Raw genomic sequence first — 13,407 nt, 5'->3', positions numbered from 1 at the left:
ATACCTTCAGCCACAATCCAGACTCTCATCGGGACCTACAGGAAGCGTTTAGAGGCTGGAGTTTCTGCAGACGGCGGATCTACTAAATATTGATTTCATTTCTTTTTTTGTGGTGCCCAAATTTATGCACCTGCCTGATTTTGTTTAAACAATTAAAACTTCATTTCACTTCTCAAATATCACTGTGTGTGTCTCCTATATGATGTATTTAACTGACATTTTTATTGTCACAACCAACGATTTATACAGGCAAATAATGACTATTAACAAGGCTGCCCAAACGTTTGCATCCCGCTGTATATTTTTCTCTATTTTCTCCTCCCTTCATTTTTTCTTCTGCCTGTCCCGCCTTAGACATTGTCATACTATACTACATATAATGTAATAGCTGAAATAACACAAATAGAAATGAATAAATAAACAGATAAAAGAAAAACATACATGTGGATAAGTCTTCATGCATCCTCTGCCAGAAACTTTGTACAGGCATACAATTTAGGGCCAGAACGGTTGATTTACTCCAGTTAGCATACTGGAGTATACTGGAGTTTGCTAACTGGATGAGAACTTATCTGTGAGTGTGTTCGTCTTCAGAAGAGAGATTTGTGTGTTCCATAGGAAAAGTAATACATCATCAGCATATCGGTTTATCTTATGGTCTATATTTTCAGTTAATTTCCTTTACTATCTACATTTTTGGCAGATTGCTCCTGCTAGTGGTTTGATTTAAAAAAAAAAAAGTGAGGGGGGAAGCAGACAGCCCTGTCTTGTGCCCCTCTGTAGATTGAAGCTTTGGGAAATAAGATCATTAGTCGTAGCCGATGCGTTTAGAGAGCTGTATAGTGTTTTGATCCAATTTATGAAGAATGAACCAAATCCAAAATTAATTAAAATAAGGTATAGCCATGGTGTGGTGTTTTGGTCATGATAAAGCTGCCTGGTGACGTAAAACCATGATGCCAGGTAGGGAGCCTCCTTGGATTAACTTTCGGATCAGGAACAGGACCTTATGTCGCTCCAGGATCTCTTTAGGAAACTCACTGTTCACCTTGAAGTCTGCTCCTCTCGGCTCCCCTCTTCACCGGCTCCTTCTGTTCAAAATGGTCTATTGTTTGCCTGACTCTCTGAGGGCAGTGTTTCTGACAGTGACTGTTAAATGGTAATGGTAAAAGGACTGGTTCTTATTTAGCGCTTTTCTACTCTTCTGAGCACTCAAAGCGCTTTACACAACTTGTGCATTCACCCATTCTCACCCATTCGCACAAGCACATTGATCTAAGTGCTTTCTAAGTAACATTCACACACATTCATACTCCGATGGATGCATCGGAGAGCAATTTGGGGTTAATATCTTGCCCAAGGATATTTGGCATGCAGACTAGGGGAAGACAGGAATCAAACGACCAACCTTCCGATCAGTAGATAACCTGCTCTACCACCTGCTGTTGGCTGGACTCCTCAGACTCACGTGGTGCCTGAAAATCTTTATGCAGGATTTCCAGGAGGGCTAGGTGTGTGCAAAGCTGGACAGTTCTTTCTCTATGGATGTCAGAATGTCCACCATATTGCTGTTTTATAGAGAAGCTGTTTTGAGGAAGGCATTTCTTTGCTACAAGAGTTAGTAGGGATCTTCTTATCTGGTTTCCCCATAACAACATACTTGAAACATTTGTCAATATACTGTCGTAAACTGTCCAGGTCTTCCTTGTGGTTCTTCACAATGGTGAAGATGCTTTGAATCTAAGTATAATCCCTATTTTTGTAACTTTAAAAGCTGTCATGGAATAAACTGGCAGAGAAAATTAGTGGTGTAAATGTTTCAGTGGTGCACCTTGTTCAGTGCTGCTGAGATTCTTGCTGCACTGCATGTTACAACAGCATAGTTCTCCTCACTTACCTGTCAACCTGGTGTTTTTCTCCATGTCAGTTATCTGGTCAGTGAGCTGGTTTTGAGCCTCTGACACGCAGGTTTGTGGTGGGATGTAAACACTGACCAGAATGAATGAGGAGAACTCCCTTGGCGAAGTTTGGAATTTAAAAGAAAAGCCTGTAGGGGAGGGCTACATGACTTTCCTAACACTGTGACATCAATACACCAGCCTTTATTGATGTAGGAGCAGTTTCCACCTTGTCTTACTGAAATATACTGTGACTGACACTGAAGTATCCAAAATCTGTAAAAGTTCAGACATTTGTGATATGTTTGCCTTTTATAATAAAACTGTACACCTATTAGACCTAAAAAGCTCCCCTGACTGTCAGGTAGCCATCATCAGTAAAGGCTGATATTAGATTCAATTATAAACGCTGACAATGGGAACATCAAAGCTGAGGTTTTCTATCTTTAACAGTTTTTATCCATTGATAGCAGAAATAATGGAGTTCTTTATTATTATTATTGGAATTATAAAAAAATTAAATGGGCAAAAACTTTTTAAATTATTATTATTGTTGTTGTTGTTGTTATTATTATCATCATCATCATAAAAAGGCTTGAGGACAGATCCACGCTGGAGTCTGGAGGTAACTGACATCACAGTGTCTGATCTCTTCCTCCAGATTTTTTCACTTTCTGTCACCTACCTCTGGTCCCTCTCAGATTACAGCTCAATAATTAGATTTAAATTCAAATGTAAAATTAGGATTCATATTAGTGAATCATAGGAATCATACAACATATTAGTGTTGGCAATGGCTTTCTTTCTCTGCTCGGGGATGCTCTTAATTTAGAGGTGACTGAACTAAGTCTGATCAGCTAAAATCAAAACTCCCAAACATCCAGCCAGCTGTTCTGTTATTCTGGTTAGATCTTAGCTGATCTAAGAGTTATTCAGAGTTTATTTTTAAACTCAGAATTTGATGAACATGTTTTCTGGAATAAGGCCTTGTCCTCTACTGTCCTGTGAACCTGTTCAGGGACTCCTGGTATCAAGCGGCCACCAACACACATATATGTAGAACTGAGGTCTTGTTGTTGGTCTTGTTCCTTTTTTTTTTTTTTTTTTTTTTGAAAAAAACAACAAAAAAAACCAAACAAACTACTTTTCCTGGGTTTATTGGAGAGCAGTAAACCAGCTTAAATGAGCATTACCTCCACCTACTGGACTGGAGTCTTGACAGGAAAAGTCGAGCAAAGCCTTCTGCGACAATGTATTGCTGCCATTTATTAAGAAATGTTTAGTTAAAACACATTTTTTTTACGTCATAAATGTCTTTTGAATGTGAGCTTCCACTTAGATGATGGGAGGAATGCTGTGTAGCAAAACTATTATACAAGCCACTGTGTCACATATAATGATAAAGAGATTTTAACAATTTAAAAAATGAAATATAACTATAGTTATATGTTTTACAGTTATAAATATAACTGTAAAAATACTGATATCGATTTTAAGAGCGGGTGTACTCGCGGCCTTCTACCAGTGCTTTCTACAGTCATACATTTTTTTAGATTCAGAAACTAAAACGTCACATGATGTGGAAGCTACTTGTGTTTTAAACACTTTTTTATAAGTCAGAGAGAAAAACAAACCACAAACAAGAGGAATTTTCTTTAGTTAACGCGACTGAAAGTGTAGACGCTATACGTGACATTTTTTATGCCGCATTGTTTGATCGTTTGTGGCGCTTTGAGCCAGTGGCCGTTTTTCCAATAGACCTGAAAGCAGCATCACGACTGGCTGCGTGAGGTGTGTTTGGCCGGGCAAGGACACTTACAGGGTTGGAATGACATTTGTGTAAGTTACCAGCGGAATGTTACTAGTTTGTTAATTGATTCTGCGGCGACTGTTGTACACAATCTAACCGGAGACTTACAACATTTGGACGGACCAGGGACTTCGTCTGGAAAAGATAACATGAGGCTCTTTTCCAAACCGGTGGCTAGCTCATTGCTAGCTGTTGACTAGTTAGCATTGAAAGCTAACTGCTATTATTTGACTGTCACTGCATGTAACCAGCACTAGCTGAAATCTCCGAGTTAATATCAGCGTTGTAGGGATACATATATGGTTTATGTTGCGATAGTTTCGGAGAAAATCCGGATGTGACCATACAGGGATGTCTGACAAGTTAAAACGCAGCTGTGCCCCATTTAACCTCCGGAGAATATAAAAAAAATGTAAACATTCATTTTTCCAAGTTATTTAAAACAACAATTTGTACTGCAGTAATTGGATTGTGTGACAGTCTAAAACAAAATAGTCCTGAAATTTTTAGCAATGCTGTTTTTAAACTTTTTTGTTAAATGCTATAACCCAATAATTTCCTTTTACGAGTTATGACCTAAGAAGCGTCCACTCAAAAGCCGCTGTCAGCTGGAAGATATGCAACTGACAACTGAACTTAAAGGAGCGGTTGAGACTGCTCTGTTCATTTTGGCTGTAGTGCATTTGAAGTTGTAAGGAAGAGGCCTGTGTTCACGTGTTTCACTGGATGCCAGCTGTCACCATGGAGTTTCTGATTATAAACGTGAGGTGTGCTTCAGGTCCCGTGCTCCTGGCAGTCCGAGAGAACCTTCAGTTGAATGCCTGAACTGTAGCATTTGTGTTATCTTGCTGCACAAACACCACAAGATTTATTATCACACAAAATCTTCCTAATACATGCAAATGTCGGAGCTTACATAAAATTATTGATTTAACAAAGCATATTTGTTTTTAAGATGAATCATGTGACCAGTAAAACGTTACAGAGTGATTGCCTGATTTGTAAAAGCCAAATGAGGTGCTGCAGCAAAAGCTGAGACGAATCCTCTGCCAGTGTCCTCTGCACTCCCTGCTGTACTGATGCAGCTTTTTGGAATAACTAGTGTGTGGTGCAGTGCTAACTGTCAGAGAAGCTGCAGGACCTAGCCAAGCATTCAGGAGCTGGTGGTGCCAAAAACAGAGTTATAAGACTTGCATCTGTTAGGTGGACAAAATATCATTCAGCCGTTTTTTAGAAAAGAAGGTGCAGCACAGCTTTTGTATTTATTAAGCTCTTATTGCACCAGACTGAACAAAATGTTAGCCAATATTAACTTTTTAGCAAATATATCATATCAGTGTAGTCAGTTGATTAAAAAATCATTTGGTTATCAGACACTGATAATGTTTCACGTTTCGGGTACGAATTACAGTGAAAACATAGAAAACTGCCTTTGCATTTTTTGCTTGATAATCAACTAATCATTTTGTCAGCAGGTTAATATCTCTGTTGTAATTATGTCATGTAGCCGTGTGAACAGCTAACTCGATCTATTCTCTCTTCTGTGGTCTCAAGTAGATGAGGTAGAGGGCCTCTGGAGTAGTTGGGAATCTTCCAGTCGTAAAGTCTTTGTGCTGTTGTCTGTGCTGTGGGTGATGGTCATCGGGTGACCGGGGTTGCCCTGACCCTGTGGTGAATGTCTGTGAGCAGAGGAGGCGTGGCCTTCTGGGTGGGTTGTATCCGCAGCCACGGGAGAAGGCAGCCCATCCAAAAATGGAGCTGGAGTGTCAGACAGGTAATTTACTGGATTTCTTGTTATGCATCAGTTGACAAATACTCCAGTATTCCAGTTATTTTAGGCTGTTAATAGTTTGTTTTACTTAGACCTGTACTACAAAACAATTGAACATACCTAGAAAAGCATGTGTGAAAATTTCATTCAAGGTCCACAAATACAAATAGGTTCCCTGTGAAACATTTTTTTAATTACTTAAGGTCCAAGAGAAATCTTCTGGAAATAATATTTTACAGGAATTTGATTGTTCAGTAGGCAGTGATTTCATACCTGCTGATCTCAAGTCTCCAGCATAACTATTTCTGGAGCAGGTAAACTCTGCAGCATAAACCGATGGACCTCGGTAAGAAGTAAAACATCTTCATGCTACTAAAACCCAGGATTAACCCTGAAGCTACCTCGATGAGCCCAAGTCCTGTTTCGTAGTACAGTCCTCTGAACTGTGTGTTAATTTAGATGTAAACAGACATAGATGAAAGTGAAAAGGGGCGTGACCCCATGACCCTAAACTGAATAAGTAGTTAAGAAGGTGGAATTTAGTACTCAGTATCCTGAAAATAATGCTATCAATGAATGCCGATCCCGTCTGTCTGTTTTTTAAAGAGATTTCTTTGCATTAACTGGTTGACAAAGTTCACAGTTGGACCTGTAGCTTTATGGTTGCTGTCAATTTTCACTGTTAAATTCAATTTAGTTTATGTATAGCACTAAATCATAATATGATGCAGACCTGCAGATCATTTTTGCTGCATAGAGTTTTTTTTAATAGGTTTTTAACTAACCTATAGAAACAACGTGAGTTCTAATAAGAGTATATTTTTGGGCAGAGATGCAGCTGTTCTCTGTTCTAGAACAGGTATGTGTTCAGCTTTCATCGTTGTCTGTCCAGGTAAAAAGCAAACTCAATGTTGGACATGGAAAAGGCTGATTGCAGGCTTCACATACTTCTGTCACAAAGAAGTCTTACTTCTTGGACACCCTTCAAGAGTTATACTTGAATTAGTGGGAACCAGCTAGGCTAGCTCCAACACTTAGGTTATTAAGTCTTCACACAACTTTTTATGTCAATGTTTAGCAGCGTAGGAACGTACAAAGTAAACAATCACATCCTCCCCAGGATGAATTGCATTCCGTTTACATTTTATTACTACAAAAGGTTGTATTATGACAGATGAGTCACGGTGAACTCACTAGGGTAAAGTGCAAAAAAAATGGCAACCAGAAAGTAAAACGTCATGATCAGTCACTGCACAAAGGTTGTAAAACTTATTATAAAACAGGTGCTGCTCATCAGTTGCTTGACACTGAGCTGATGGGAAAGTGAGATGTGCTGAATAAAGCTGACAGGCAGATGTGTCCAGTCAGGCACAGCGAGACGCTGCAGTGGAGGAAATAATGGTCTGATCTGAATTTCTCATTTTCTCACTTACAAACAGAGATGGGCGTTACTGTAATCTGATTACTTTTTTCAAGTAACAAGTAAAGTAAGGGATTACTATTGCAAAAACGGTAATTAGATTTCCAGTAGGAACGCTGCGTTACTGCGTTACTAAAACCGTGATTTTTTTGCGAGAATGTCTCATGACAGTGACGTAAGCGAGTGCACCGTTAGTGACAACAGCTGTGTGCAGATCAACAATGGTTCATATATCGAGTGTGGAGAGAGTATGAGCGTGCAGCGTTTAAAGCGTGGAAGTACTGACCTTACTTTGAGTTTGATTCCATAAAAAGTGACAAAAACATTAGTGTCCGCTGTGCGTGGGAAGAAAACTTCTTTTTACAGCGAAAAACCCCTAAACTTCCAAGCAAGCACCGAGTAGCTACGACGTAATGGGAGATTCTTCCACTGACCGCGGCACACCTGCACCAGGGTAACCCTCCGCCTGCCCCACTCCTGCTTTACAGGTGAAAATAGAGCAACAGGACCGCTGAGTCTTTGACTTTATTTATTTTCTGCTGTGTTTTACTTGCATCTATTTGAAAGACTGAGTGTAAACACACAAAATATTTTTATTTTATGAGCTGGAATGTGTAGAAAATAGGTTTAAATGTTAAACTAATTTCTTCCAGTCAGAGAATGTTGCAGATAATTAAATTTTTGCTTGATGCATAAAGTTAAAAGATTAAAACTGATAAAACAAGTTAAAAAAAAGAGACTTTTCCATTTGATTACATTTTGTATGATGGATTATGTAGAAAAAGTAGAATTGGGCTGAAAGAGATATCGCTTTATCACCTCTTCAGGTTGTAAATCGTGTTTTTAAAAAGTAACTAAGTAATTAATTACTTTTGAAAATAAGTAATCAGTAAAGTAACGGGATTACTTTTTGGGGGAAGTAATCAGTAATTAGTTACTGATTACTTTTTCAAGTAACTTGACCAACACTGCTTACAAAGAAGTGAACAGTCTCTACTTTTTAGAGACAAAACATGGGCCACAAATCCAGGAAAACTACATTAATAACAGTTAATAAAGGGTATAAACTGATTTACATGTCACAGAGAGAAATAAGTATTCGATTGGCTCTGTGCTCATGTGACACACATTTCAATCAATCAGTTACAGATTCATTCATTATGTGTATAAAGCTATGCTTTATACACATAATGCTAATTTACACCATGGAGCCCTACTCTAAGCAGGTATTATACATAAATCCAATATATGACAGCTTTTTAAAGTTTTTGGAGCTTGTTTAGCTCCATGTTTAGGGTGGCTGTGGCTCACAAGCTAGAGCAGGTCATCTACTTATCAGAAGGTTGGTGGTTGAATTCCTGCTGCTCCAGTCTGCATGTCAAATGTCCTTGGGCAAGATACTAATCCCAATTTGCTCTCCAATCCAGAATAAATGTGTGTAAGTAAAAATGGAAAAACCAAGGATATACTGAGAGATTAAACTGTTTACAATCTAATCTAACTCAAAATCTCAGACCGCTATTAAAATGGAATATCACGTTCTATATGCTTACAATAATAACACCAAGTCCTTGTTGCTTCTTTAGGTGGTGGATTGCCAGACCCGCCCCCTGAGCAGTGCAGCATGGGCCCTGGCCCCACCCAACAGCCTGAGATATCAGAACTTTAGGCAGCCGGTGCTGTCTAACCCAATACATCATGCGAGCCAGCCTCAAATGCTGCGCTACGGCGAGGAGGATTGGGAGGACTCTCTCAGTGTTTGTGTGCTGGTGCGACAGGGCGAGTCACATGGCCTCCACACCCTTCTGGAGATCCCTCTGTTTGGTCACAACAAAATGGGAAGGCCCCTCACGTCTTCAGAGTTCTTGTTTCCACTGACCACAGTGGATGGTAGCAGAGAGGATGACATTAACGTAGTGACCTTCAAACGTAGCGACACTGATGCTGTAAAGAGAGAACACGGCTGCTTCAGAAGCCTGTTTGAAACTGAGGGATGTCCTGCACCATTCATGTCTGGCTCCAAGTTTTACTGCTTTCATTGCCCTGGCACACACTTGGTGCCTAACAGTGTGCTAAAATACAGCCAGGACAGCGGACTTGACAAGAAGGCGGTGGAGCTGCCCTCTGTATCGCTGTGTAGCCATACAGGCAGAGCAGAGGGGGAGCATATTGAGAGCGACAGGGAAGGAGAGGAAAAACTGGCCCTGGTGTATGAAAGGCTGAGGATAGAGGTAAGAACCACTACAGTATGATAGCTGTCATTGGTTATGTTGACAGCTGTATCTGACTCAACGCTTGCCTGGCAATCAGTCTCTTCCTGAAATATAAACAGACACATTTAAATAGTCTCATACTCTTATTGACTATTCAAAGCATTTAGTACTACAGTCTGTACTGACTGTTTAATACACATATATAACTTGGACTGTACACTTGAAGCTTGAGGTATATAAGTTAATCCAACTTGTGCACTGAAATACAGATTATTTTGCATTCTCTTTGTGATAAAGCGTATGGCTTACGAATGATTAATTAATTAATTATTGTCAGTAACTTTAGGTTACTTGCATAACCCCAGCAGCATGAGTGAAATGGTCACTATGATTCGCTTCCCGGTGTAATCCTCAGAAGCACTGATCTCATTCTGCCTGTCAAACTGCACAAAGTGAGGGGTGTGGACCAGCTTCCTGCTGCTGCACAAATGTCCTGGACTGATAACCCCAGGATGCTGCTCCCTCCTGCATCCAACACCACTGTTAAATCTCTAGGGGGTGTCTGGTCTCCCTGGAGACGGGGAGGAGCCTTTCATAAAATGGCACATCAAGGGGTACTGTTTTGTCCCCAGACCCTTTACCCTGTCAGTCAGATCCTGTAAGAATAATAAAATCACACCAACACCAGACACAGAACGTGTCCCTTATTGTTACACCGTTTGTCAACCACCTCCAGTTACATTTACAGTCGAGGCAGCAAGTGGAGGACGCCCCAAGCATTTTCAATAGCGTTAAAGTTACATGTTGCAGGGACGGTAACACTCTGCACAGATGCCCTGAAAAACAAACCTCTTATCTCCTGGGAGTGGGATAGAGATGAAAAATATGCATCCTTCTGGCTAATTGATGTAAACCAGTAGCTCCCCGGCCCCCCAAACTGGTAACCAAAAAATATCTGCAGTGATAGCTGCTTTACTCTGTTCACAGAGCACTACATACATAGTTTTTTTCTGACAGCAAGTGAATTTTCTCCTGAAGAATGCAAATCGAGTCTACATCTCTACAGAGAATGCATTTTTCCAGGAAATTAGGGGGAGTGACAGTAAACTGAAGCCGGGAGCCCTGTTATATTGTTTTTAGCAACTAGTCTGAAGTTGTGAGTGTTGGCCATCTCTATCTGTAGAGAGAGAAAAGTGTCAGTCTCCTGTGTTTAAGGCGTCCTGTGAGTCCCCAAAACTTGTGTCGTGGGCCCATCTAGTGGCAGGTTGTGACAGCTGGTTAACAAAGTACATGTGCAGGGCACTAAACACTTTACAGCATCCCAAACAGTAGATTCTGTTCAACTGTATTCAGTGGGAGAAATGTTTCGTCACTCATCCAAGTGACTGAAAAAGCTACGTCCAGATGAACAGATTCAACTTTTTGGGATGATTGGACATGCATGAAGACTTTACAGCATCCTTTGTAGCCTCCTCTCAAGACAGTAATGGCACTCAGCAGTTTACCTGTGTGTGCATTTAATAATTTATCCTTGAACACACTCCACCATAGGTCTAGATGTGACAGTGGGGCACGCTTTATTCAATAGGAACAAAATTGTGTGCTTGTGTGACTTAGAGGAACAACCTGTTGTCTCTTTCCCCTTGTGTGGTCCAAAGGGCATAACAAGCAGTGACAGCGAGTTGTATCTCAAGGCAGTGTAACAATAGTGTAAAATTAATTAATGACAACTACAATACTCGTTTGTACTTTTGTTCACAGATCAGAAATATCATCAAATCATCACAAAATAATTTTTCATCTTATAAATGCATCTCATGCAGTATTTAGAAATGTAGCTGTTTGTTCATAATAAAGTCTTATCACTATTATCCTGCTACACCTCAACAGTGACAATACTGCAAACCAAGAAATTCTATTTTAAAACCACTGCAAATGTAGCAGCTATCCACATGATAGGATTTACTCAGCTTCAGGTAAAATGTTTTATTCATTTTTGCACAAAACCACCATAAAAAGTATGATGACTTTACACAATCATTGAAAAGTAAATTTGCTCCAAGGACAGGTTTTTGGGACAGCCTGTTACCATAAAATCCATTACAATGTTGATATTTTACATTTGTATACAAATGTTTTGATGATGAAAACAAATCAAGTATCTTCATTTTTCCATGATCAGATCGGACATGTTTACCTGAAATTTACAATTTCGGATCACATGGTGAATAATCGGCTTTGCAATTTAACACCACCAGGATCATTTGAACACACTTTTGTGTTTTTGTTTTGTTTTTTAATGTTTGAAGAATTAAGACATTTTATAATAGTTTCCACACTGTATCCACATTGTTTCCATAGCACGAAAGGGCAAATGAATAACAAAAAACAAACACAAGAACACACATTTTCTGATATCAGATGGAGTACAGGGGACACGGATATGAAAAAACTCTTTTTTTAGGGGGGGGCGCAGCAGCAGCAGCTTTACTTGCCACTGCTGTGAGCATTGAAACAACTCTATACGCTTCACCTTCTTCATTTTCCTCACAAACTGCAGCCTGCTTATTGTAAAACCAAACTCTGTTTTTAGACTTAAAAGAATAGAATTGGAGAATATCTTGTTGAAGTGTTTGTCTTTAACATCAGCACCTAAACTTTGAAACTGATCTTCATCTGTTTGTTTTGCAGCTTCCAAGATTCTTTATGACAAACCACGACTACTCCATGTACTCAAACGATGTGGAATTCATCAACGGCCTCATAAATATCAAGACCAGGTGAATGTGCTTGTCTAGCGTGATGGTGATGCGTTATAAGAAACTCTTATCCTTTGACCAAACTCTTGATAAGTGTGTCTGACTGCGTGTGTTGGTGTAGAGGCCGTGTGATGTACCGGCTCACGCTCTCGCTGTGGCGCCTGCTGTGTCTGTGCTACTACGCTGAAGCTCGACTGGATGTACTGAAGCTTACCAAACACATAGAGGACGGGACCATTAAGGCTCGCTGGAGGATCAGAGGGCTTCCTTTCCACTCTCTGCTGCTGCGCTTCTATCGCAAAGACAAATCGCACCTGTACAGGTAACAGCACATCCAGAACTGGGTGCACGGGAGTTACAAGGTTAAGTGGATTTGGCGATTTCTGTCTCGGTGTGTTATTTTAAAGCTCCCAAAAATGTAATGAAGTAATCTTTCCATAAAATAGATTACTGTTCTGATATACTCGCCTTTTGGTGTTACGTATATAATTAACGTTTCCTTGTTTTTGAATTGAGTGTTTTTGGAAAGAGGAAACAGATTTTCAGACAGGTTGCAATGTCCGCTATAAACACTATCATGTTTGTAAGATTAAAAACATTAAGACTCATGAATAACTGATTCTTCCGTTCACACTTGTACATAAAAATGGGTGCATATTTTGTCCAACCTTAATCCAAATGTCATCTCTTACACATAGGTCCTATGATGCGTTCTCTACATTCTACATGGGACATGATGGATTTATTCACTGTCACAAAGTTGAGAAGGTAAGGAAGCTAACAGCTTTTTGCCAGAGCACCCACAGCAAAACGCCTTCAGTGCTATAGAATAACTACTCCCAACGATTGTCTGCCAGATTGAGAAAGATTTCTTGTTGGGTGCAGTTTTCCCAGCACCACTGCTGATAAACTTTCTGACCAGGCAACAAGTACTTCTTTTAACCCGCTTTAACCTTAGTGTGCTTTAAAACACACCAGCGTCTTCAGCCTCTCATCACTGTCAGTATTGGCATAGATCGAGAACATAGACAGGCGGTCAGTTAAAGACGTTCATCAGCATGAATGTTGGATAGAAAGCAGTGAAAGGTCAGATTAACATGATGATAGTGAGACCTGCTGTGATATGTGTGGATATGTTATATTTGTTGTTCTCTTTCCTGCAGGTGATGCCAGCTCAGCCCCCCGTCCTGCCCAGAGTAACTTCCCTCTTGACCGGGGTTCTGGTGGCACTGGGAGTGCAGGAACACCGACCTGCTCTCAATTTGTTACCCCTGCTTCTGTCATCACTGCGACAGAGCAGAAACTGACCCAGAACAAGCATTAGTGGAAAACCAGTGTCTCTATAGCCATGTGACCCTGAAAAGCTAAAGTGGTCTTCACATGAAAACTGAAAGTTATGCTTGCTGTTCAAAAATATTCTTGTCCCTGAATTAAAACAAGATCAAGTCTTTCTTCTGCTTCTCCTTTTCTAATGCTAGATCAGGGAATTGTTCAGATATTTATACCACCAAAAAAGTCAATCAGCTTTTTACTCTG

General features: G+C 40.0%; 1 protein-coding gene across 3 annotated transcripts; it reads left to right on the top strand.

Annotated features, from left to right (window-relative positions):
- The first annotated feature begins 3,509 nt into the window (after nt 1-3,509).
- Nucleotides 3,510-13,321, top strand: lg22h6orf136 (linkage group 22 C6orf136 homolog). 3 transcript variants are annotated; one of them, XM_085397101.1, is made up of 7 exons: nt 3,514-3,737; nt 5,263-5,482; nt 8,486-9,130; nt 11,804-11,892; nt 11,993-12,193; nt 12,570-12,639; nt 13,035-13,321. In XM_085397101.1, the coding sequence occupies exons 2-7, from the start codon at nt 5,384-5,386 to the stop codon at nt 13,176-13,178; spliced, it is 1,248 nt and encodes a 415-aa protein (XP_085253227.1). In that variant the 5' UTR covers nt 3,514-3,737; nt 5,263-5,383; the 3' UTR covers nt 13,179-13,321. The 3 variants fall into 3 exon arrangements, with proteins under 3 accessions (XP_085253229.1, XP_085253227.1, XP_085253226.1); XM_085397100.1 differs by having other exon boundaries at nt 3,515-3,737; nt 5,266-5,482; XM_085397103.1 differs by lacking the exon at nt 5,263-5,482 and having other exon boundaries at nt 3,510-3,737.
- The last annotated feature ends 86 nt before the right edge of the window (nt 13,322-13,407 follow it).

This window comes from Rhamphochromis longiceps, linkage group LG22, assembly GCF_057381845.1.
Source record: "Rhamphochromis longiceps isolate RC_006_pf linkage group LG22, R_longiceps_female_GT1.1, whole genome shotgun sequence".
Taxonomy (NCBI): domain Eukaryota; kingdom Metazoa; phylum Chordata; class Actinopteri; order Cichliformes; family Cichlidae; genus Rhamphochromis; species Rhamphochromis longiceps.
The sequence above is the reverse complement of the archived record's forward strand: the minus strand, read 5'-3'. Positions and strand labels throughout refer to the sequence as shown.